This window comes from Thermobia domestica, chromosome 9 (genome assembly GCF_964235325.1).
Source record: "Thermobia domestica chromosome 9, izTheDome1.hap1.1, whole genome shotgun sequence".
NCBI classification, from domain to species: Eukaryota; Metazoa; Arthropoda; class Insecta; order Zygentoma; family Lepismatidae; genus Thermobia; species Thermobia domestica.
Window position 1 is genome coordinate 45766144 of NC_137462.1, and position 27248 is coordinate 45793391.

Here is a 27248-nt window from a genome sequence, read left to right on the forward strand (position 1 = left end):
TAGCTGTATTGTAGTTCACTGCACTACTCTCTCGCAAATATCCCATATGACACAATGTAAATAGAAACTGTCTAACTGCCGCGGATCGAACTATTAGCGGTCGAAGTTTCAGACAGCGGTTGGAGATCCACACCACATTATTCAATATAATTAGAAAACGTGGCGGTCAAGCAACTGCTATCGCGTACAAAAAAGGGAGCTTAAGAAATAGTGATATATTATTTTTAATTTCTTTTCACCCTTATTACGCTCCTGAGCGGAATTTTTATAGCTCACTCGCATAGACTATATCCCACAAAATTAGTTTTTCAGACAAATGTATGTTGAAGCGCACAAGATGAAATACTTGTAAAGAATTCTCTGTTCTATTTTTGATACACCGACTACCACATTGTGTAAGATTTATTACACAACTACATTTTGTAGATAGTACATGTGTACAATTTTATAATGTGTTCAACACCATTTCAGTCACTTCAAATCAGAAAATAACAGCCTCTCGGAATTTCCAGCTTTGAATAGGTAGGTTACTTTCTTAGGACGCTACTCTTCATTTTACAGTGATAAAGTCATTTTGTTATGCGCATTTGGTCACAGCTCAAATTAAAGGCGCTATGCGTCTGATTGAGGGTTAATGGATGCATGATATTTCAATAACAAAAGAATATTATAAATGTGTTTAAAACTTTATTTCCTCAGTTTCTGGTTACTAGTTGGAGGTAATATGTTAACCACCATATGCCTTTTTCTCCAGACTCGTAGATTCCGAGTATGATGTTTAATAGCAATAATCAATGCTCCTACGTAGGATACATTTAACACAGTCACTACAAGTATAAGTACAATAGCTGTTGTGTAATTCGCAGAGCTTGGAGAGCTAGCAATTGCTATATATCGGAAAGAACCTAAAACACAGAGACATGTTATGAACGCAACTAACAATGTCAGAAATAAAAACATGAATAAATCCCACACCAGCTGTGCCTTTTCGAATTGAGCCGTAGGATCCTGTAAACAAACCAAGAACGACCGCCAAGGGCTGTACATGTATGTAGACTTAATGTTATATATGTACCCACACAGTTCGCAGCTTCTTATATTGGATTCCGCAAGCCATCGTTCCAGACATGATAAATGCATCAAACCTAGTGTTCCTTTACATAGACAAGGAGATAATAGGGCTTCCTCGGATGAATCATCATAACAAATGCGGCAACATGGTGCATTCTTTGTCTCAGAATTGTCTCTACCTAGTTCCTTCTCTTTATTCAAACTCGTTTGTTGACATTCTACAAGTCGCGTTTCAGTTGGTGTAGGCGCTTGTTGTTCTCGATCTTCGGTTTCGCCACTCTCAGACTTTGATGCCAGCGAAAGAATTTCACTTAATGACTCAAAGTCTTGTTTCTCTTCCTCGAACCAACCTCCAAACCAGCGTTTAATCGCATTAAGCATAGTACATGAAATGACCAAGTGTATTCGCCGAGATAGTTGTTGCTACGGAAACATTTACTTGATTATTACTTAGACGTAAACAATGACCCCAACAACTAGAGCATTACACTAAAGGGCTATTGATTCACAACGCAATTAAAATTAAAAAAGAAATTCAAATTCAAATTGCAAGTAAGGTTCAGTCAAGGCTTAATAAGAAGGAGAAAAAGAAAGAGTATTAAAAAAAGTAACAAAGTTTGAAGTGTATTCAGAAGAGACCAAAGAATTAAAATATTCTGTGTGCGCACTAATTTTAGGGGATTTCCAAGAGAAGACATAACAATTCGTATTTCATATCGAAGTATAGTGTTACTAACTTCATCCCAAAGTATCAGCACGTGGCGGTAGTTGTCAGTGTGTGTGTTAGTTTGAGGAATTGTAAAAGACATTAATTCTTGAGCTGTTAATGTCAACTTTTATGCCTAGAAAACGCATTTTTTTTTGGGGGGGGGGGGTTGTTTATTGTGTGGCTTTCATTTGAAGAAAACTGCTGCTGAAAGTTGACGAATGTTGTCGAAAGCTTACGGTGTGTGCGCTCCATTAATTGCAACATGTGAGTACTGGTCTCGGCACCGTTAAAAAAAAAAAAAAAAAAAAAAAAAAAAAAAAAAAAATCCAGCCAAAAAAGTTTGAAGATGAGGAACTCGACTCTTTACTCGATAAAGACTTGAGTTAAACGCAAGAACTTACAGCACAATTAAATGTTGATCAATTAATGATTTCCAGACGTTTGATGTTTGTTGGTATGATCCACAAGCAAGGAAACTTGTTTCTGTACAAGTTGAAGCCGAGGGACGTCAAAAGGCGCAGAACCACCTGTGAAGTGTTACTTCAAAGACATAGAAGAAACGTTTTTTTAAGCATCATATCATGACAAGTGGTGGAAAATAGATACGCTGAAGCGAAAAAAATCATGGTAGAGGCCAGGCGAACCATCAACATCCACAGTAAAGCCGAATATTCATGGCGCCATGATCATGCTGTGTATTTATTTAGTGGGATCAGCTGGGTGTAGTGTATTGTGAGCTGCTACAACCCTAAACCATCATTGGGGAATTCACCCACAAAAATTTAAATGCAATAGAGCCGAAGATTGAAGTAAACATGGTCACATTACGAGAAAAGAAAAGACAAAGTGATTTTCCGGCACGACAACGCTCGGTCTAATATTGCAAAACAGGTCAAGGAAACGTTAGAACCGCTTAAGTCGGATGTCCCACCACACTTGTCGTATACACCAAATATTGCTCCTTCCAATTATCTATTTCGATCGATAACTCATAATTTGTTTGAGCAGCACTTTCATTATAAGAACCAAATTGTGCATATCATAAATGTTTGAGGATAGTAGCTGGTCAGTGAACAAATAAATTATTAAAGTGTTGAATAATTGCTGGTGTTTTAATTGTTTTGGGTAATCTGTTCATGCATTTGGCTCTGATACAGGGAAACATCTTCCTTTAGTTTGTCTTGGTGTGTCAACGAAATTTTTACTAATATGAGTCACATAAGAATGAATGAATATCTGACGATTTGTTAACATGCGATGTACGTATTTGACATTTTATCAAGATTTTTGTGAATAAAATAACAAAAACACAGCTACCTCCGTCTTGACATCAGATTATTATTAGTGTTCAGCGTAGGCAAAATATGTTTCTTTTTAGATAAAAAGCAAACCGAATGCATGGGTTATCAGTTTTGTATAGTCTTCTACAATGTAAACAAGTAGTTTTGTACTTCAGTATAAACTTGGAATTATTACCTAGAAAAAGAAAAAGAAGAAAAATGAAAATGTTGGTTGAAATTGCATAGGTTACACTGAATTAGCAGATGATTGTTACAGACAGCTGGTGCAGCAGAATTACTTTTCCCCTGATATTTTAATATTGAAGATAAAAATCAAGGCATCACCTAAACAAGCCCAGCGTGACCGTCAAAGGCTGTACTTCTATGTAAACTCAATGATAAATAAGGGGGCGCGGTGGCTCAGTGGTTAGCCCTCCCCGCTGGTCTAGTGGCTAGCACGTACGCCCTTGGTGTACGGGGTCCCGGGTTCGATTCTCGGTGGGAGAGCCTTTGTGATTTTAATTGTCCTCAATGTTTCTGTGTTCGTGTCCCTGTCGTTCCTAGGTAAAGCCAGTTACCCGAGTAAAGCACGTAAAGCAAGTCAAGTGTAGTTAGGTCAAGTAAGTTGCTGAGGCACGTTCGGTGGCTCAGTTAACACTAAAAAGTGGTAGAGCGTTCATCTCCGGTGCTTGGGGTCTCTGGTTCGATCCCAACTCGCGCCGTGTAGATTTTGTGGTGGACAAACACCGTGCTCGTGGGTTTTCCCGGGGTTCTCCCGTTTCCTCCCACTTTCTTCGTTCCACCATTTCGTTCATCTCTCATCATCACCGTCTCCTTTAGCCTAACCGACATAATCGTGGGACGTAAGATTTCATGTCATTTTTTAAAATGATAAATAGGGTGTATAAAATACCAATTCAGTCTGGCATTTTGACCAAAAATTTAATCATATCTACTGGATTCAGCAAGCAAGAAAAGACTACTCTTAACTAGCAGGCTCAATATTGGACTTTAGAAGTTGTTCAAGTGACATATATGTAGCATTGAACTGTATGGTTCAGAGACTTGGACATTACAGAAGTTTGGGAAGAAATATTTAGAGAGCTTCGAAATATGGTATTGGAGGAAAATGGATAAGATAAAATGGACAGAGAGAGCAACAAACGAAGATGTTTTAAAACGAATAGGAGAGAAGAGGACAATTCTAGCCAGCATCCTTCGTAGGAAGGCCAATTGGATTGGACGCATCTTGCGAAAAACTTGTCTTCTTCATACCGTTATAGAAGGAGAGATGGAAGGAAAGAGAGGAATAGGAAGAACATAATTGATCGATCATTGGGAATTAAAAGAGGAAGCTGAAGATAACAAAAAAACTCATTAGTCTCAGGACCTGCCGAAAAGCAGAATACTTAATAATAATTTACTGGATATAGGTAAACATAAGCGTAATTTTATAATAGGGTCAAAATGACTTCTGTCACTTTATTAGAACTACTAATCTACTTGTGTCAGTAGTCGCTTGTTTTCATTGAAAAGTCTTCTATGATGAGTATCTTCAGGTTTCTTATTCGTGTGATCTTAAAAAGCGAGATGTTTGTTTATGTGATTTGTTAATTGTTATGCAAAATACAGGAGCAGCATCAATGTAATTAAAAACTAATACAGATGGTGATCAGAAAAATAGAAACACCTGTAGTTGGCAACACGTCAGATGTATGGGTTGGCAGTGGTGTCGTGGCGCCCGCAGCGAGGGACCGCTGGTGGTGGTGTGTTAGGTCGGTCTCCATACTACGTCAGGCGCAGTGGAACAGCAGTGTCCAGTGGCTCAGCAGACGGAGGTAGTGTAAAATGGGAGACCTCTCAGATTTTCAAAGAGGGCAAATTGTTGGTGCGCGGTTATGTGGAGTGAGTGTGACGGCAGTGGCTACTATGTTAGGTGTGTCGCGTGGGACAGTGTCGAAGGTGATGACGGCCTACACAACACACGGGAAAACTACACCTGGGAAGCGGAACAGTGGGCGGAAGAAAATCATGAGTGACAGGTCACGCCGGGTATTAAAGCGCATTGTCACGCAGAACCGTCGTGCCACTGCGGAGCAAGTGATGGAGGAACTCAATCAGCACCTCCCCCACCCTGTTTCGACAATCACAGTCCGCCGCGAATTACATGACATGAACTTACGGGGTCGTGTTGCACGGGCCAAACCGCTCATCAGGAACCATAACGCTTTCGCACGCCGCAAATGGTGCCGCGACCATGCAACTTGGACCGTTGAGGACTGGAAACGTGTGATATGGTTGGATGAGTCATCCTTCACCCTATTCCCAACCACGGGTCGTGTTTATGTGTATAGAACGCCCAAAGAAGCTTATGATCTGCAGTGTCTCCGCCCAACTGTGAAACATGGCGGCGGCTCGGTGATGCTGTGGGCCGCCATATCATGGTTTTCATGTGGTCACACTTAGCGGACGAATCACTGCCAACGATTATGTAGCAATTTTAGGAGACCATTTGCATCCTATGGTCCGGATGTTGTTCCCGGACAATGACGCCATCTTCCAGGATGATAATGCACCCATTCACACAGCTGGCGTTGTTGCAGCGTGGTTTGAGGAACATCGGGATGAAGTTCAACACCTCCCCTGGCCCGCCCAATCCCCAGATCTCAACATAATTGAACATTTGTGGTCCGTCTTGGAAACACGACTCCGGCGACGATTTCCACCTCCATCCTCTCTCACAGAACTGGCCGATGCCCTGCACGAGGAATGGTGTAAAATTCCACTTGCTACCATCCACGACCTCTATGCCTCCATCCCACGTTGCATCAAGGCTGTTCTGAAGGCGAAAGGTGGCCCGACACCATATTAATCTGGTAAGTTGCAATTTCGTTCAGGTGTTTCCATTTTTCTGATCACCATCTGTACATGGTATATGTATACCGTACATTCAACTTTGTGGCTAGAAGTACGGTGACAGCTTCAAACTTAATTTAATTTCCGCCAAGTGATCCACTGAACATGTTATTCATTATATGAAAAGATAAAACAATGCTTCAAAATCGTAAAGAATTAGTGAATGATGCTATAATCTCCAAGTTGAAATGAGAGATTCTAACTTAGTACAATTCAAGATAAACTGCTCACGAACAATAATGATATATATAGAAATGACTGACCTCCTTAATGTTTCTGTGTACATACTGTCTTTCTCAACATCTATATTTCGTTAATCGAATATCCATCATCAGTATAAAATACAAACTTAAGTCATAGTTTTATACAAAATCATATTCACTCAGCAATACAGTGGAAATGATTGAAATTATAGGGCAAATTGTAGACCCTCTATAAAATCGAGGCGTCAGTTTTATTATTATTATTAATATTATTAAAGAACCCAAAATTTTATGGTACAAATGATTAACTACACTTAATTCCCAACGAATAACGTGTTGATTTTCTTCTATTGTTGATATACAAGACACTAGCTTCTTTCAAATATGTCCTTAAAACGTGGCCCAATTTACTAATCATGCGACATATTTTAAAGCAATGTAAATTCAGTGTAGCCATACAATGTTGTTATTCGTATGGATACATTCAATCATTATCAGAAACAATTTGTGCCAATTTAAAAATCTGTAATAAAATTTATATATATATATATATATATATATATATATATATATATATATATATATATATATATATATATATATATATATATTACTTTCGTTGATTAAACTGCTAATAATGTTATCCCATTCTTTGCCTAGATTGCGTTTTGCATTATTTAGTTTTAGATTTTTTGTGGTTATATAAGATGCTTCAAAACTTGTACAGTATGTTTGGTTAACTGATGGTGCTTATAGCCCAGAAATGGTTTGCTTATGCTCTCAGGAATCCTTTAAGTGCTTTTTTACCCTAGTGATGATATTTATCTTTTTGTTAGTTCCTATATATTGTTCGAGACAAAACAGATCTCTTGCCCCAACCACTACCCATTTCCCCCCACACAACCCACGGTTGATCTTAGGCAGCACGTGCGCTGTCATTCTCTTTAATGTCTCCGTATTTCCGTAACCTTTCATAAACTGAACAAAATCCAGCATTTTTTGAAAAAGCAATGAATGGAAGATAAAAGAAAGGGACAACAGAGGGATGTGGCAACGTTGATTTTCAGGTAACGGGGGGTCATAAATTTCTAACAAATGTCTCCAAGAACAGGAGGGAGAGTTTTGAGAACTTTCCAGATTCCAGGAATAAAGTATCTTTAAATGTGTCTACTAGTATATGTATCTTTTCACGAGCAAGAAATTTGGTAAATTTTACTTAAAGTATTTTTCTCCACAATAAAACGGCCACATGTCCTTTCCGAATTTGTAGATGGTTTAAGGCTAACTTTTAAATTTCGTTTTTTCTTCTTTTTTTTAGCTCTTTTCAATTTTACGAAGTCTGAACTACAAACATGGAAATAACGGGAAGGAGACCCATTGATACGTTCTATCAACTTGTTTGTCCAGTTTAGTTACTTTCCCGGTTTTCAACTTCTAGAAATATAGAAACGTTTTAAAGCAACCTTCCACGGTAATCTAACTATAACCATTAGCGAGATGCATTTAAGTTCTTCATTTAGATCGGCTGGCTCTAATGGATATTAAAGCAGCTGAGTTGTTAAATACAGTAATTAGTCTGGGAGGGAAGAGGAATCGCGTACTTCACCTGAAATTTGTAACACTGAATGGAGACTCTGAAGATATAATTGGATATCAAAGGAATTGATAAAATAAACGTAATTACGTATGATGTTTTCAGAAACCTATAGATGTCATACGAACTGGTTATTTTGAACCTTGTTTGGTTATAATTGCTGTCATATTATAGTTTTAATATTGAAGGAACAGTCATTTAGACAATGTTAAACCAAGCTTAGGAATTCTATCATTCTCTTTACAGATCTCTGTAATTCCTGATTATTTACACTTCCAAGCTTTCAAGGGGGGCGTGGTGGCTCAGTGGTAGAGCGTTCACCTCCGGTGCTTGGGGTCCATGGTTCGATCCCAGCTAGCGCCATGTGGACTTTGTGGTGGACAAACACCGTGCTCGTGGGTTTTCTCGGGGTTCTCCCGTTTCCTCCCACTTTCTTCATTCCACCATTTCACTCATTTCTCATTATCACCGTCTCCATTAGCCTAACCGGCATAATCGTGGGACGTTAAACTTAAAGACTTCCAAGCTTTCGATTTTCCCATGGACGATTAAAACGGGAAAAAGAATAAAAACATCAAGTAAAAAATGGAACGGACTTACTAAGAGAAGAGCTGTGTTAGACAGAAACACATTGTCAAGTCATTTCAAAAGGTGATTATGCAAACTTCAATACGTCGGAGTTAATTTGTGCGCTTTTTTTTTTTCTTGTTGGAAGGTTGTTAGGTTATGTTGTTATGCCAATACTGTAAGAAATTTATAATTACCGCTTCCCATTCGTCACTTAACCATCCCTTGTCCAAATTTTCAAATTTAACTTTTTTTTTTTTTAATGGATAAATAAATTTTCAAAAAAAGTCACTACTTCATTTGTAGCTCCCAATAAAATTTTTAAATCTACATTGTATTGTGTTTCTTTTAAATGTTTCGATAAACCTGAGACCAGGTTTTCTGCTTTTAAATTTTTAATATGCTCCTTGACTCGGAAATTTTATATTTCTTTTCGTTCTGCCTATACAAATCTCTTGGCAACTGCATTTTATTTCATAAATATCGATTTTTCATTGGTATCTGTGTAATAACTTAAATTGGGCAATGTTCTTTTCTAAAGTTTTGGGAGGCTTTTAGGGTTGTTCGAAAACCGTATTATGTAAAGATCTTATTCAATGCAGTTGTCAATCTGGGAGAAACAGGCAATTCCACCCATTTTTCTCTTTCATATCGGTTTCAGGTTTATCGGAACGTAAATTCCTTTTCACCTGATTATACCAATTATTTAATAATGAAACTGGGTACTCATTCAAATTACCCAGCTTCATTAAGTAAATCAATGTCTGTCTGTAAATCTGTTTTAAAGAGGTTAAGTCGTATGGGACGCAAAAAGAAATTCTTCCAAATTTTGTTTTGGTATTTGCTGAATGTGCATATTTATATGTACCGTGTACCGGTTGTGGATTTGTGGTGGACACTGATAATGAATTTATTGTCATATTTTCTTATATTGAGATCTAAATACGTAAGTGTGCCTTCCTTTTCTTTCTCAACAGTGAATCTCAAATTGCTGTGAATACTATTAAATTCTTTTAATAAAATATCCAGCTGTGGATGATCCAAGAAAAATAATTTACTTTGCTCCCTAAGCAAGCAAAAATAATGTAAAATACTCAGTTCTTCGAATTGCTACTGGGCCTTCGTCGAGCATTCTCTCACACCCAAATTCTATTTTTTAACTCCTCAAACCAACGATATAATTTCCAACTTACTTTCTTTTTGGAGGGGGCCGCGGTGGCTCAGTGGTAGAGCATTCACCTCTGGTGCATGGGGTCCCGGGTTCAAACCCTGCTCCCGCCAAGTGAACTTTGTGGTGGACAAACACCGTGTGCGTGGGTTTTCTCGGGGTTCTCCCGTTTCCTCCCACTTTCTTCATTCCACCATCTTCATTCATTTCTCATAATCACCGTCTCCTTTAGCCTAACCGGCATAACCGTGTGACGTAAAACTCAGATTTCATTTCATTTCATTTCTTTTTGGAGATAGATGATATGTCGGTTTTGCTTCAGTTCGTTTATGAGACGTCTTAGATTGCATGTTTGTACAGGAACACTCTCAAATTTAGTATTCAAATATTACAAGTTTAGTATTCATATACAGTGGTGACTTCATGGCTTAACCAGTCTGAAGGAACATCGCCGCCGAAACAAAACTCCTTTAGATTTTGTCCTGCACAGAGTCAATCTAGTTCAAATTGTTGCTGTCTTTAAGATATTCTCTTACTTTCTTGGTCTTTCCAAATGTTTCTTTTCCCCAGGCTTCTCCACTAAAACTTTATGCAGCCTGAGCATGATTCTCAGTTAAGAGAAGGGTCCCATCTACCTAAGACCCTATGATGTTCAGTAGCTTAAATGTACACACACACTGTACCTGAAAATTGTCTGAAATTACGATTGCAAAACTTAACTGCACAATGGTTTCAAAGCAAACCTTGCAATTTGCAAACTATTGCTTAACTAAACTTACGAAGTAAATGACTGTTATACGAGCTACTACTTCTGTCTGCTATCTGCTATACCAGAATTATCAACTATTATGAAAAGATATTTGAGAATACTCTCAGATTCATGTTCCAATCGATATGTTCATAGCAAAATATTTGAATATATAAATCGGTAGGCTATTTAATCGTACGGAATTTCAAGTTAGGTTTACAGTGTTCTGAAGAAATATACACAAAATTAACTGATTATGATACAAAGTATTTTCGCAAATTTCTCCATTTTCACAATGGTTCGTTAAATATTGGGACGATCAAGATTTCGAGGCTCCTGAAACCTATATTTTCTTTGATAAAGCATCGTATGTATTGTAATCCATGTAAAGCTAGGTTCATTCGCCTAATTTGAAACTTCGAATTTGGATAACATTTGAAAGTATTTCGGAGAACTACGAGGATTTGATCCTATCCTCCATCCTTAACCGATTTCCATAAGAGAAACTGCACAATGTTCTTATATAATTTATCTTTGAGGTTTGTTACGCTTATCCCTGCGATGTTCCAACATTTCTACAGCTGCCTGCAAGAAGTGCTGTCCAATCTCTATTTACATTTCTATGAGTCGTTATTCGGTAAAAGAAAGAAAAAGTACCCATGCAAGTTTTCTTTCAGTTTTAGAGTCACTTAGGACTGGATCAGATTAACAGACAGAGGTTCAAGCAATACAAACCCTGCTTTATTAATTGCACTTATTACCACAAAGATAGGTGGTTGGAAACACTGTCGTTATGCTCTCTCATATTTCAACTACCAACCTAACATTTTTGCAATATTATACGACACCCAGATTCCTACAAGATTGCACACATATCGCCGGAGGAATTTCTTCCTCTTAAATGAATGTAATAACGGCTCCTCATTCGACATGCTTGGATTTGCGATTGATTCACCTCTTTCACCATCAGCATCTGGAATGAAGCAACACGTTAAGACATGTAATTTTCATGCACACTACAGTCACACCAATGAGGAAACACTCAACATAACTATTCCAACTGAACTAGAAATAGATCAGAAGTGCAGCATGATAATTAAAAAAAAAAAAGTTGGATTGCGTATTTTTCCTGGTTGACAACTGCATTAAATAAGATTTGTAGACAATATGGTTTTCGTACAACCTTAAAACCATCCAAAACTTTGGAAAACAACATTAAAGAATTTAGAAGTTATTCCATGGATCCCAATGAAAAATCGGGTATTCACGAAATAAAATGCAGTTGCCAAGATTGTTACATAGGCAAAAAGAAAAGATATCTGAAGACCGAGTAAAGAAGCATATTAGAGATTCAAAAGCGGAAAATCCGGTGACAGGTTTATCGAAATATTTGAAAGAAACACAACACAGGGTAGAATAATTAGAAACTTTATTTGGAGCTAGAAATAAAATAGAAAGACTGATTTTTGAAAATTTATTTATTCATTTGAAAAATATCGAAATTAAATTTAGACAAGAAATGGCTGAGTCACGACTGGGAGGCGATTACAAAATTTTCACAGCATTGGTATGACAATAAAAATAATGAGTTGCAACCTTCTAACAAGGAACAAGAAAGGCGCACAAATTGACTCCGCCATAATTTAGTTTGCATCAGTTTCACCTGGAAATTACTGACGTATTTGACAACGTGTTTCAGTACAACAGATCTCTTCCCTTGGTAAGTCCATTCTATTTTTATTTCTTGATGTTTCTAATCTTTTCTTCCTGTTTTTATCCTTCGTGATCAAGACTCCAAGGGAGAGTCGAAATCTTGGAAATTTAAAGAAAATTCAGGAATTACAGAAATCTGTAAGTACAATGATAAATTCCTGAGCGTGGTTTTACATTGTCTGAAATATTTCAGTTTAACGTCCCATGTTTATTCCTTTGGGTAAGTGAATAATGAGGGAATAATTGGTGGAATGATACGGAAAAAATGACGTTTACCACAAACTAATCTGAGCGGGATTGAACCAGGGACACCCACGTATTAGAGGTAAGTGCTCTAGCACTGAGCCACCGTGCCCCCTTTCTTAGGTCGGTATATAAATTCTTAACTAAAAGTTAGGGAAACACGTATTTCAGCGTCTTCGAAAATTCAGGCCTTGTTAATATATCCAGAAGCGTGAGATTTGGACAGAAAACTACTTTTGTTTCGTGATCAATGAAGAAGAAATATATATATATATATCTTTCTTCTCACGCTTCTGCGCTGTGAGAGTGCCACACCATAACACCACCACCTCCGAATTTTACTGTTGGCACTACACACACTGCAGATGACGTTCACCGGGCATTCGCCATACCCACACCCTGCCATCGAATCGCCACATTGTGTACCGTGATTGGTCACTCCACACAACGTTTTCTCACTGATCGATCGTCCAATGTTTACGCTCCTTACACCAAGCGACGCGTCATTTGGCATTTACCTGCGTGATGTGTGGCTTATGAGCAGCCGCTTGTCCATGAAATCCAAGTTTTCTCATCTCACGCCTAACTGTCATAATACTTGGAGTGGATCCTGATGCAGTTTGGAATTCCTGTGTGATGGTCTGGATAGATGTCTGCCTATTACACTTTACGACCCTCTTCAACTATCGGCGGTTTCTGTCAGTCAACAGGCGAGATCGGTCAGTACGCTTTTGTGCTGTACGTGTCCCTTCACGTTTCCACTTCACTATCACATCAGACACAGAGGACCTAGGGATGTTTAGGAGTGTGGAAATCTTGCGTACAGACTTCTGACACAAGTGACACCCAATCACCTGACCACGTTCGAAGTCCGTGAGTTTTGCGGAACGCCCCATTCTCCTTTCTCACGATGCCTAATGACGTCACTGATGAGTAGGTGGCAGCACAATGCACCTAATATGAAAAACGAATGTTTTTGTCGTAGTTTGGCACCACTTCCGCAATTGATTTAAAATCTGTTCAACTCTATAATGTAACGAGAATTTGCCTTCACTAGTACAGGGTGTCTACCAAGCAAGTATAATCAAATTCCCTGACTCTGTCGCTATCATTTTTCTTAGTATAACTCATGAAAAATAACATATTTAAAGTGAACTGTAAGTTTTCATCATTGTTTATATGCTTATACAATATTCTACAAACGTCCAAATAAACCAATTCATTTATCTGTAATTTGTGACTATTTTAGTGGCCCCTCTTCACCCCTCACAGCCATCCTTTCCACTCTTATTTACTTTTATTTAGTCATCACACCATAGTAGAATTTAAATGCGAAAACTTTTTAAAATGGGTTTTCCTATACAATAACTTTCTTGTTTACACAGATGGTTAACTTAGACCATTATCACAGACGTTATACAGTTTTCCACATACATACATAACTTACAGAGTAGTATTAAATGTTCATATGTAGCTAATATGTACATATTGCTAATATGTAGCAATTTAAATCATCGCTAGAACTGCCCTTGGCTTGCATTTTTAATAATTCAATGACTGAAAAATACAAGGACAAGATTAAAATATAGGACAAATATACACAAATTTCTAAAAAATAGGAAAATAAATTTCTGATAGCGTTACTTAAGTATATATATAAAAAAAAAGTGGGTTTTATGGGAAACTGAAAAATCTCTCCCATGTTATTTAAATGGCACATATTATGCACCCCAAATGTTATTACTTACGGTAGGGCCATAAAGAAATTTGGCATGCTTGTAGGTTTATGAGGTGCGAGACCGTAGCTAGAGCTAGCGCAAGGCTCTTGGGGCGAAGCCCCAGCTAGCCTTGGGCCAGTTCGCATTATAGAAGTCTTGGGAAAGATTTTTCCCTGATACATAATGAAATTCCCTGACTGGTAGACACCCTGCAGTAGACAATATCATCAAAGAGGAAAAATGTAGCGCGCAGCCAAGAGCCTGTTGCTGAAAATTAAACATTAAGTCAATCTGTCAATAATAAAATGAAATAATAGTAATAGTACTAATTTGAAAATGTAAAGTAGTAATTTAATCAAATTATATACAGGGTAGGCACAAAGTTGCTTTCCCCAAAACAAGTAGTTCGTCACATATTGGGGAAACGACTTTGTGCCCACCCTGTATGATACGGAATAAAGCCAATACTGATTTAAAAAAGAAAAATACAAATGTTGCCTATAATAAAAGCTTTATTTTTCTATAAAATACATATATAGTCAACAATAAAAGTTTTGTCCTTTTAACAATAATTCTATTAAGGATTTTACTAACAATTAATTATAAAGAACCACTTATATATACACATTTCCAACTATACGCAAAAGAAAAAAGACCTGTTACTACTTTCCCAACTACTATTCTTCACATGTTGATAAATTATAAAATAAATTTTCCATAAGATTTTTACGAAATAACTATCCATTTAGCTAATAAACATATTTAAAATGTATCAGTGGTGTGACTGTACAAGGATATCTGATATTAATTCAGCTGAGGTTTGAAGAATAAATAGTTTTGATGACAATCTTAGCAGCAGTTCACGCGCTAATGACGAAATTAAATTGCAATTTCTCTAATAACTGATTATTTACACTAAAGAATTTATTATTTTAATTACATAGTTTTCTTTCGAGGTACTATAAGCTACACTAAAATCCGTCTACCCTACAAGAAAATATTAATAAGGCAGATTTTATAGAAGGAAAACCTTTTTTTATATGGCGACTGTACACAACATATACCGAGATGGGGTTGGATTTTATTTCATGCGAATGCGAGGTGATTGAACACATTGTCAGATTTTGTTCGAATGTAAAATTTATTGTTTGTTAAAACAAAAAAACAAGAAATTGTTTAAAGCGTCTAATCAGAAAAGAACAAAACTTTCATTGTTGGTCACAACTTGATTTATTAATATAAAAAAATCTCTTCTTGCCCTTTTCAAAATATACAATTTATAAAATCTTTAAATATTCTTAAAAAATGTAACAACAAAAATCTTGTATATAACATTATTACATTTTCTCAGTCCTCACCCACTCCAGGACATCTATAGTCTCAAAAGTTCCCCAACACCTTTTCAAGCACAGCTAAAATACTGACTATGTCTTAAAATTGCAAGATTTGTCTTTGTAATGCCACTGGCACAAACTGTGGTAATACAGCAAATCCAATTTTGAATAGGAATACTTCTATGATTGACTATCAGGCAGACAATTGTACTAAATACTTAATTTGGAAACAGGAAAAATGTGCTTAATCAAGCTTTAAAAGACCTAGTTTGAATTTCAAGAGTCCTTAAAGATTTTTTTTAAACAATTCTCAAAATTACAGAAAAAAACAAGCAATAGGAAAATTATGACTTTATAGTGGTGTAATACTTTGGGAAGTATATGAGAAGTACTCTATGGCTTTCAAATATTGCTTGTTGCCGTATGATCTCCTGATGGTATACAACGAAGATTAAATTATACTGCTACAAACAATCCTTGGAAGACACAAAGTACTTCACTTAATATACTTTCATGAACCACCATTTTGATATTTTTTCCTTAGTTCAAAAATAGCACTATAATAGTAAAACAGTGAATTCATCGTGACCTCCCTATAGTCTTTAACCCAACAGTAACTAAGTCATCTATTATTCGCACAATACAGATTATTATATTTTACTACAAATACATAGCAAAAATTCAGAAATTGAAGATCAATATCTATTCTTGTAATATATTAATATTATGCTCAGAAAATAATATATTTCAGTACAGTACCGTAATTATCACACTTTCACGGCGAAGTAATCTATACATTAAGTTGTAATAAAGCTTTAGTCGATTAAAAACGTATATGCACCACGCTCTCGATGACTAATTACATGTCTACGTGTTGTAAGAGCACTCTGTTGGCGTAGTGCATATACTAACTACAAATTTTCCTAACAACAAATAAAAAATTCAAACGAAAACTAGTATAATATCAAAGGAAATGAAAATGGTGATAATAATTTTGAGCAGAATACCGCCAAACAAATTCTTAAAGAATCTTTGATTTTGCAAGAAAACACATTTTAGCTATGCTTTTAGCATGAGAATTGGTAAATTCAGAAATTCATTATATTCAACATTTTTTAAAATAATAATATTAGAGTTTTCTTTTATCAAGTTCCAGAAACGCACTAAAAGTACATTTCTTGGTTAGATTTACTCAAATTTTATTGACAAATATGTAACATATGTAAGTCGAGCAATAAATTAGCAGTTATAAATCGAAATATACATAATATAAATTTATAATACACTAGTTATTTTTAGCACACTAGTTTTTTTTTTTTAAATTTTTTTTCAGAAGATCTTGTCTCTTGATTGGTTAAAATTGAAACAAATACTTATATTAACGATTTATAAGTCTGTTTTGCAATAAATATATATTTGGACTGTTACATTCGTATTAAACATATACACTTCTAAGATGCCGCATGAACACGCAAATGAGTCTCAAGTGCTCGCCTTTCACAGAAACCTTTATTACATTCTCTACATACAAAAGGCTTCACTGTACTGTGTGTATTCAAGTGATATTTGAGACTACCTCGTTGACTAAAAGCCTTCCCACAAATTTTACATTCATAAGGTTTCTCTCCTGTATGCTGGCGATAATGGGATTTAAGTAATTGTTTATGCTTAAATCCTTTATTACATACATCGCACTCGAAAAGTTTCTGATCGCTATGTGATCTAATATGGTAAGTAAGACTTGTTCTTTGACCAAACGATTTGTGACATATCGAACATTCAAATGGAGTTTCTCCAGTATGTATACGCATATGACACGTTAGATTTGGCTTATGAACAAAACTCTTATTACACACACGACATTCATATGATTTCTGCTCACGATGAGTCTTCATGTGATTTTTGAGAGATTTTTGTTCCTGGAAGATTTCATTACACACAGAACATTTGAACTCTCGTTGTTCTCCGGTGTGTATTCGTAGATGATCTTTATAGTTACTCTCTTTCCGAAATATTTTTGTGCACAGCTCACACTGAAATGACTTCCGATTAGTGTGTGTTTTCACATGATATTTCAGACTATTTCTCTGCGCAAAAGCCTTCTCACATAAGTTACATTTATACGGTTTGTCTCCGCTGTGAAGACGTACATGTGTTTCGAAACTTTGTCTATGATGAAAGCCTTTGTTGCAGATTTTGCATACAAACTGTTTCTCATCACTGTGTGTCTTCACATGATAGTTAAGACTCGATTTATGACTAAATGATTTTCCACATATGGTACACTGATAAGGCTTTTCTCCGTTGTGTGCACGCATATGATATCTTAAGATAGCTGCCTGTTTGAATTTCTTATGGCACACTTCACATTCAAAGCTCTCTCGCTTAACATGCTTTACCATATGAGAAGCAAGTTTAGCCTTGTTACTAAATTCTTTTTTACATACGTTACACGTATGTAATGAGCCTTGTGCATGAAGATTCATATGGGATTCCAAAGACCTCTTCTCACTAAATCCTCTATTACATATATTACATGCATATGGTTTCTCTCCGGTGTGAGTTCTTACATGACAACGAAGGCTTCCTTTATGCCTAAATGCCCTTTTGCAGATAGTACACTCAAATGGCTTCTCCCCTGAGTGAATACGCATATGACTTTCAAAAGTCTGTCTATGGTTAAAACCTTTATTACAAATACTACACATAAATTCTTTATGTTCACTGTGAGTTCTCATATGATAGTTCAGACTTGCTTTATGAATAAATGATTTCTGACATATTGTACATTCAAATGGTTTCTCTCCAGAGTGGATGCGAATATGACACCTATACAACGCTTCTTGTCGAAAGCTTTTTTCACATATAGTACAAACAAATAGTTTCTGAGTGTTGTGCGAACGTACATGATAATTAAGGCTTCCTCTTTGGCTAAATGATTTATTACATAATTTACATTGGAATGGCTTCTCCCCAGTGTGAACTCGAAAATGAGATTTCAAAATTCCTTCTCGCAAGAAAGTCTTATTACATATACTACACTGAAACCTCTTTTCTTTCATGTGATATTTCATGTGAGTAATCAATTTCACTTTACTTGTGAACTCCTTGCTACAAAAATCACACTTAAACGATGATTTTTCCTGGGCATGGGCTCGCATATGCGCATCAAATTTGCTAATATAATTAAATGTCTTATTACACTTATCACATGAATGTACTTTATGCGTTCTAGTATGATATTTAAGGCTACCTAACTGACTAAACGCTTTGTCACACAATTTACATTTAAATGGTTTTTCGCCTGTATGCGTGCGGAAATGGGCTTTAAGACTTTGACGCTCGCTGAAACTTTTGTCGCATATTGTACATATATGCGGTTTCAGACCACTATGAATTTTTAAATGATAACGAAGACTTGTGCTTTGACTGAACGTTTTCAAACATAATTTACACTGATACGGCTTCTCTCCTGTATGAATGCGCACATGACATTTCAGACTACTTCTATATCTGAACGTTTTGTTACAGACTGTACATTCAAATGGTTTGAGTCCTGTGTGAATACGTAAGTGACATTTCAATACCGCTTCCTGTCGGAAAGTTTTCTTGCATACTTCACATTCAAATGCTCTTGGCGCAACGTGACTTTTTACATGAGATGTGAGCGTTAATTTGCTTGTAAAATCTTTCTTACAGAAGTGGCATTTGTACAATTTTGCTTGAGCATGATTACTTCGCATATGCGATTCAAGGGCTTTTTTATATTTGAATTCTTCATTGCATTCTTTACACTGGAATGAGTTACGATTTGCATGAGTCTTTATATGGTAATTTAGACTTCCTCGCTGAGCGAATGCTTTATCACACAACTCACATTTGTATGGTTTCTCTCCGCTATGAACCCGCATATGACACTTCAGCTCTTGACTTTGAATAAAACCTTTGTTGCATATTTTACATACATGCGGTTTTATGCCCTTATGTCTTCTAATGTGATATCGCATAGTTGTTCTGTAGCGGAATTCTTTAGAACAAATTTTACATTTGTATGGCATTTCTCCACTATGAATTCGCGAATGGCATTTCAAACTTGCTTGGTAACGGAAACTTTTGTTGCAGACTGTACACAAAAATGGCTTTTGTCCAGAGTGAATACGCAAATGACACTTTAACACAGCTTCCTGACGAAAGCTTTTGTTACACACATTACATTCAAATTTTTTGGAGCTAACGTGGCTTGTCATATGAGAAGCCAGTTTTGCTTTATTTCGGAATTCTTTTTTGCAAAAGTTGCATTTATACAAAGACCACCCTGTATGAATTCGCATATGGGATTCAAACGCTCCCTTTTCGCTGAATCCCCTTTTACAAACAGTACACGAAAATGGCTTTTCCGTGCTGTGAGTTTTCAGATGGTAACGAAGGTTTTGTTTCTGGCTAAATGCTCGTTTACAAATAGGACATTCAAATGGCTTCTCTCCTGTATGAACACGCATATGACATTTAAGTGTCTGTCCATGATGAAACCCTTTGTTGCACACACTACAGACATATTGCTTCTGATCGCTGTGGAGTTTCACATGATAGTTAAGGCTTGCCTTGTGACTAAAGGATTTATGGCACACAGTACATTCAAATGGTTTTTCTCCTGTATGAACTCTCATATGACATTTGAGTACAGCTTCTTGACGGAAACTTTTATTACATACATTACAATCAAATTTCTTTGGTCGAGGTTGATTTGCCACGTGAGGTAACGCTCCCTTTGCATGACTAAGCATATGATTTTGAAAGACGCTCTTCTTATGGAAACCTTTGTTACACTCTTTGCATGAAAATTCCTTCTGACCTGTGTGTGTCCTTATATGATACTTTAGACTGGCCTTGAAACTAAAGGCTCTATCACACATAGTACATTCGTATGGTTTTTCTCCAGTGTGAATACGAAGATGATACTTATATGCTTGTTTATGATTGAATCCCTTATTACATACATTACATATGAACTGTTTCTGCATACTATGAGTCCTTTCATGGTAGCTAAGGCTACCTCTATAGCTAAAAGCTTTGCCACAAGTATTACACTGATACGGTTTTTCTCCTCTATGAATGCGCAAATGACATTCAAGCAAGGCTTCTTGTCTAAATTTCTTCTTACATATATCACATTCAAACTGTAGCGGGTTTGTATGCTTTTTCATATGGGCAGCTAATTTTAATTCGCTACTAAACATTTTCTCACAGTGATCGCATTTCTTTCGGGTTGGAATTGCTCCTTCTTTGTCATGAACCTTCATATGAGCTTCAAGCTTTTGTTTCTTGTAAAAACCTTTTTCGCATTTCGGACACGGGAAAGGCTTTTGATTTGAGTGAGTTTTTATATGGTAATTCAGCGTAGCCCTAACACTGAAGCTTTTCATACAAATTTTACACTGGAATGGGCGCTCTCCTGTGTGGGTGCGCATATGCGCTTCTAGGCTTTGTCTATAACTGAATCCTTTAAAGCATACACCACAGATGAATGGCTTAACACCCAAATGGGATCGTAGATGATACTTGAGGCTTTGGCTATGTTTGAACGTTTTATTGCAAATTTTACATTGATATGGTGCCGCTCCGATATGAACTCGCATGTGAACTTTAAACTTTCGTCGTTGGTTAAAGACTTCGTGACATATCTTGCATGTGATACGTGAGGCTTCTGAATGAGTACGCACATGGTATTTGTAACCCGAGGAACTAATGAATTCTTTGTCGCATTCTTTACATTTAAATGGCTTCACTCCTAAATGAGTTGTCTGCACATGACTATCCAGAGTTCTTTTGTCACTATAAGTTTTGTTACATAAGGTACACATGTATGGCTTGACTCCGCTGTGTGTTCTTAAATGCAATCGAAGACTTGTTCTGTAGCTGAATGTTTTTTCACAGATACTGCATTTGTACGGTTTCTTTCCTGAATGAACAGAGGAATGTTGCCTAAGAATTCCCTTAGTATTAAATGCTTTCTTACATATATTACAAGAATACTTTTTGTTGCTTCCTTGTTGTTCAGGAACTGCATCGCCCACATCATGAACTATACTGAAAGTAACAGAAAATGCAAATTAACACGACTCCGGAATAATGCCGTAAAGGTACTTACACTACTGATTTACGCCATGTCTTTTATCATGGATAATTTGAGAGAGAATCATAGTATTATACAATGAAAAATCAATTAACTGTTAGTGCACATACTGATGTTTCAGTTATTTCTACTGATATCTATATTAAAAAGGAGAGTATTCTACCATGAGCTTTACTAATGTTTATGTTCACCGAGAGGAGGTATACGGACGGTCAGTGGTCTTATTTTGCGGATACGAAGTTTTGGAATCAAATTTTCACGGTCGTCTAGACCAGCGTTTCCCAACTTTTTTCAACTTGCGGCACACTACAGGTGTAACTTGAATTCTTGCGGCACACTCCTATAGATACTATTATTATTATTTGTAAATATAAAAGACAGTGGTATTTTTTCTTTGTGATTACTGATCTCCTCACAGAGAAGAAAGCTCGATCACTGGTTTTCCTCCGTGATAAATCATTATGCATATTTTCCATTTTAATTTAAAACTTGACAACAATTGCAATGAAATATGACTCAGGTTTCTAAAAATACAATTCCTTTTTCGAAAACTATCCAACCTTTCACCAAGAAGGAAGATCACTAAATAATGAACGACACAAATGTAGGTATTTGTATTTGTATTTCTCTGTCGAAAGGATTGAATGATATTTTAAAATTTCAAGTTACGAAATTGTCTGCAACAATAAAGAAGTAATAATGGTCGTAACAATGACAACAAATACTTTTTTCAACATTAAAAATGTACAGAAAAGTAACTCAGTATGAAACTTAAAATTGTAGATTCATAGTAGAGGTTCACAGCAATGTGAAATACAAATATACATTTTCCCTATGTTTTACAATTTGATTGCTATAGAATTAATAATTTTGTTTCAATTTCCTCGCGGCACAGTGATGTGCCGCGGCACACCGGTTGGAAAACGCTGGTCTAGACAAAGGTTTTACAGTCGATTAAATGTTTAGATGGTACCATAAAATACGTTGTTGTTATGTAGCTAACGCTTTTTTTTTTTTTTTTTTTTTTTTTTTGTGCGCGCGAATGTTTCTAGTTTTGATTCCCACTAGGGACATACAGCTCCGGACAAAAGAAACCGTAGTGGGTTCGGATCTCTTATTAAGTAGTAAACATAATTCACTTAACCGTTAAATCACGAACATTTATTTTGCGTAATGTAAGACCCAACTACGGATATTTCATTTTCGAAATACGACTACAATAACTTTTGTACCACTTTCAATCCTGTTTATTATCGCACACAAAGAGCGTGAATGGCTTCTGATATCACCTTTGAAGAATGGAAAGAACAAAGAGGCCTAAATACTTGACTCCAGCTAAACCAAACATTAAAAGTTACATTTTTTGCCAACCCTACGAAATCGGTTTAAATGGCTTCGTAATTTACGAGACGCGAGGTTTTCAAGCGCGCGCGATTTAAGGTTGGTTTAAAGGGACAAGTTTTGCCGATAGATGTCACTACAGTCTCTCTATCTCTCCCATGTATTTTTTACCTTTTATGAAAATTTACAATTTCTTTTATAAATTTCAACCTAGAGACTTCAAATTTTTAGAGAAGGAACTTCATAACCTATTAAAGGGAACAAACAATCCGTGCTGATTTTTTATTTAGAATTTTCTTCATTGCTGAAATGGCTTGATTGTTGAAATGGATATCCAAATCTTTAACAATGAAGCTGTTTCAACAATGAAGAAAATTCTAAATAAAAAATCAGCACGGATTGTTCCCTTTAATAGGTTATGAAGTTCCTTCTCTAAAAATTTGAAGTCTCTAGGTTGAAATTTATAAAATAAATTGTACATTTTCATAAAAGGTAAAACATACATGGGAGAGATAGGAAAACTGTAGTGACATCTATCGGTAAAACTTGTCCCTTTACACTAACCTTAAGAGTTAGTCACACAATATTCCTTCCCACGTTTTATTGTTTATCATTTACAGTACAAAATGGGTCTGTACCTGCATCTAGGACGAAACAAATAAAATGTTTTTAACTTATTAACGTAAGTAACATCAGTTACATACAAATCCTGTGTTGTGAATCCACTGAAACAGGGAAAAAATAATTTCTAAATTTGAGAATAAAATATTCGGGGTACGGTCACAATTTCGACCCCAGACCATGTTATATTGACTTGACAGTGAGTCAAAATCGAGTACGTTTCTCGTTAATATTTCAGCATTTCATCGCACTCATTTCGCTGTTTGGTTTGGAGTTTAATGTCTTTTTAGCACCCAATCTATTCGAGACGTGGTCCTACGGATTAACATGGGATTGAACCACGAGCTTCCACTGGGAATCGAACTTAAGTCTCCCAAGCTTACAAAAATGAACATATCTTTTATCAAACCAAAACATCTACCCAATAGATTTTAACTATTTGAAACTTACTTCCTAAAGAAATTGAATGTGAACTATCGACATTTGCTGATGCATTATAATTTTCCGTCCTTATTAGCTTGTATGACATGAAGTTACAAATTTAGTTTGTTTTATAGACAATTTCAGCACATTATGATTAACATATAGAACGAGCGAGAAAATGCACGGCTGAATCGAGGCTCATAACTTAAGTCTCTGGCTTACTGTGCAGATGCGTTCATCACTACGATACACAGTCCGCTTCCTGAATTGTCACACATTCTATCACTCTTTAAGCCGACTTTAAGAATGATGGAATGTATGGCTGTCCACGGAGTGGATAGGGTAGCGTAATGGTTAACGCCTCGGTACTGTAAGCCGGAGACCCAGGTTCAATTTACGATCCAATCGTGCTTTTTTTTTCTCTCTCTCTTTGCGTATCATTGAATTCGCATCTATAGAGGAATTGGTGTGATATAAAATTAGTTATTTCCTCCATTTACCACATATGTAAGTTGCACTTGAATGAAAGAGAAACCAGTAGTGTGGAGAGGGCAGATCATTAACAAGATCAGGTATGCAGATGATACGGTTATTATAGCTAGAACCGAAGAAGGACTACAGGAAATGATTAACAAAATAGTTGACACTGCAAAACTATATGGAATGGAAATCAATATCGAAAAGTCGTAAGTCATGAGAATATGCCGAGAAAAAGCCCTCTAACGGGTCAGAATAGAATAAAAAGAATTTGAAGAGGTCGGGAATTTCAAGTATCTGGGAAGTATTTTGACGAGAGACGCTTACTGCACCAAAGAGATCAGGTCAAGAACAGCCATAGCCAAAGAAGCATTTAACAAGAAAAGATCACTCTTGACTAGCAGGCTCAATATTGGACTTACGAAGAAGTTGGTTAAGTGCTATATGTGGAGCATTGGACTGTATGATTCAGAGACCTGGACATTACATAAGTTAGAGAAGAAATATTTAGAGAGCTTCGAAATGTGGTATTGGAGGAAGATGGAGAAGATAAAATGGATAGAGAGAATAACAAACGAAGATGTTTTAAAACAGACAGAGAGAAGATGACACTTCTAGCCTGCATCCTTCGTAGGAAGGCCAACTGGACTGGACACATCTTGCGAAGAGATTGTCTTCTTCATACCGCCATAGAAGGAAAGATGAAAGGAAAGCGAGGAATAGGAAGAATATAGAAGATTTGAGAAACAGAAGAAAATATTTGGAGTTAAAAGAGGAAGCTGAAGATCGAAAAACGTGGAAGAAACATTTTCAGGCCTAAATCTAAAATTAAAAGACTAACATATTTTGCAATACTTCCGCATAAAAAAAGAACTTACCTTAAATAATCCGACACTACAAACGCATTATCAGGATTAATAGTGTCATTTCGTAAAACGTTTGGATCACTACCTAGAATACTCTGCTCACATAAATCACTTCGCTTTGCAATTGGTTCTTGGTTCTTATTAGAGCAAGTTTCAACTTTCACATGCTCAGATTTTATTTGTTCGAATTTAACTTGTCCATACAAAGCATTATCAGGTGTATGACGTGTGCCAGGTGTGTCTGTTGGACCTGTGTCAACGACGACTGTAGACGTTCCCTCACTTAGTTCGCACTTAACCTGTTGCAAAGGATCAGTCTCTTCTGTCGCTACTGGAACGGGTTCAGTGATTTGAGGAACAACTTCGACGGGTTCAGTGATTTCAGAAGCAATCTCGACGGGCTCAGTGATTTGAGGAGCTACGGATTCGGTGAATTGAGGAGCAACCTCGACCACCCGTTCTTGCTTAATCCACATATCATCATCCACACTGTCTTCTTCAATATTTTCAGGGCTCGATGGAATGATTACACAATCACTGTCCTCCTCCGTGGATTTATTTCCTGACGTACATTGTGAGTTGGCTGTTACTGTTGGATTCTTATCAGGGGGTGGTCCAGTTGTGGTGTCACAAGTATCTTTATCATACATAACTTTTACTTCATCATCATCATCATCATCATCAATAGTATGAACAGGAATTGTACTATTACCCACTTCGCCTAAGGACACACTGCTGGTATTTACACGATGTGATGACATCTAAAAGGAGAAAAAATTCAATACACAATTAAAAAAGAACGTTTAAAATTAGTATACATACGGCATCATCATCTCTTTAAGAACCCCTGTTCTATCATCTCGAGGCAGAAATATAGGAAATCAAGATGCATATATTTTCATTTCTTAAAACGCTTCTTGTAAACCTAAAACAAGCTAACTGCAGATGCAAACAAACAAACAAAACAAAACAAAACAAAAAAAACTTTCAATTTAACAAAAGGCAGACGTTCAATATTCAATACAAATGAATATACAGGGCGTCTTAAATGTCTTCTTTTCACGTAGATAAACAGGACTGATGAAGATTACACACACATAATTTGGCTTATTGATGGCCAAACTCTGTAATAAGTGACTAGATCTATATTATGAATAAAGGAACTATTTCGAACGTGTTCTATAAAACTCTCTATGATTCCGGACTTTTGGCACACTTCTTGTAATTAATACCGTAAAGCGAAGTGATGTAGAAACACTGTGGCGAACAGAAGAAAACCGAAAATTAGTAGTGTCTTTAATCAAAAATTAAATAGTTCAATCCTGCAATCTTACTATTTCCTATTAAGTAAATGACATCCTAATTTTACAGTACCAGTGCAGTATTTATTTCAGCCAAAAGATTTTGAGTGCCACACCTGCTCGGTTACTCTGTATAAGAATAATGAAATCACAGAACTTACATAGTTATTGACCCATTACTAACTGTATATAAAACACATATCATGATATAGAAAATAGCTGGCCAACTAACACACAACCCTAACTCACATGTATCGAATATATCGCAAAAATTTCATAAACGTAACCGAAACAATATGTACATCAATTATCCACATATCTATTCACAAAATATAACCCAAGTAAATATTACCACTACATATACCCATAACGAATTGAGACACTATCAAGAATTTGGGCAAGTGTATAATAAGAACTGAAAGTTCAATTTTGATGCAAATTAAATTTCTACATGAAGCCATTACAACATAGTCTCAATTCTTTTCCAGGTTTCCTTTAGCAGCAGTAAGTATGCGAGTTTTAAAATTTCATAATAAACTAAGTATGTGAGTTTTAAAATTTCATAATAAACTACTTGCTGAGTAAAACGAACCAAATTTATTATAAAACTAACATCTTGTGAGTTTCGCCAACTAAACATTTAATTAAAGGAGCGAATTAAACAACGTAAGGTTCGAAAGATATAGAAATTCAGTCTACAAACACGTAAGTAGAGATCCGGATGTTTAGGGATTAAAAATCTAAAAAATAGCCACTAAAATAACTCGGAATAATGAAGAAAAGTATTCAATACAGTTAAAAAAGAAATTAAAGTCATAGATA

The 27248-nt window shown here is 36.2% G+C and overlaps 2 protein-coding genes across 3 annotated transcripts in view; both read right to left on the reverse strand.

The window, feature by feature from the left end:
- Positions 1 to 384: 384 nt before the first annotated feature.
- Positions 385 to 2712, reverse strand: LOC145693975 (E3 ubiquitin-protein ligase MARCHF3-like). Its single transcript, XM_081770136.1, has one exon. The coding sequence runs from the start codon at positions 1450 to 1452 to the stop codon at positions 688 to 690; it is 765 nt and encodes a 254-aa protein (XP_081626262.1). The 5' UTR covers positions 1453 to 2712; the 3' UTR covers positions 385 to 687.
- Positions 2713 to 14428: 11716 nt separating this feature from the next.
- The window catches only part of LOC145694632 (uncharacterized), a 56775-nt gene continuing 43955 nt past the window's right edge, over positions 14429 to 27248 (reverse strand). For both annotated transcript variants that reach the window (XM_081771040.1, XM_081771041.1), the window contains 2 exons: positions 25138 to 25886; positions 14429 to 21351 (listed from right to left, as the gene is read on the reverse strand). In XM_081771040.1, the coding sequence (XP_081627166.1) occupies positions 16716 to 21351; positions 25138 to 25886 (5385 nt within the window). In that variant the 3' untranslated portion in view covers positions 14429 to 16715. The remainder of the gene's footprint in view (positions 21352 to 25137; positions 25887 to 27248) is intronic.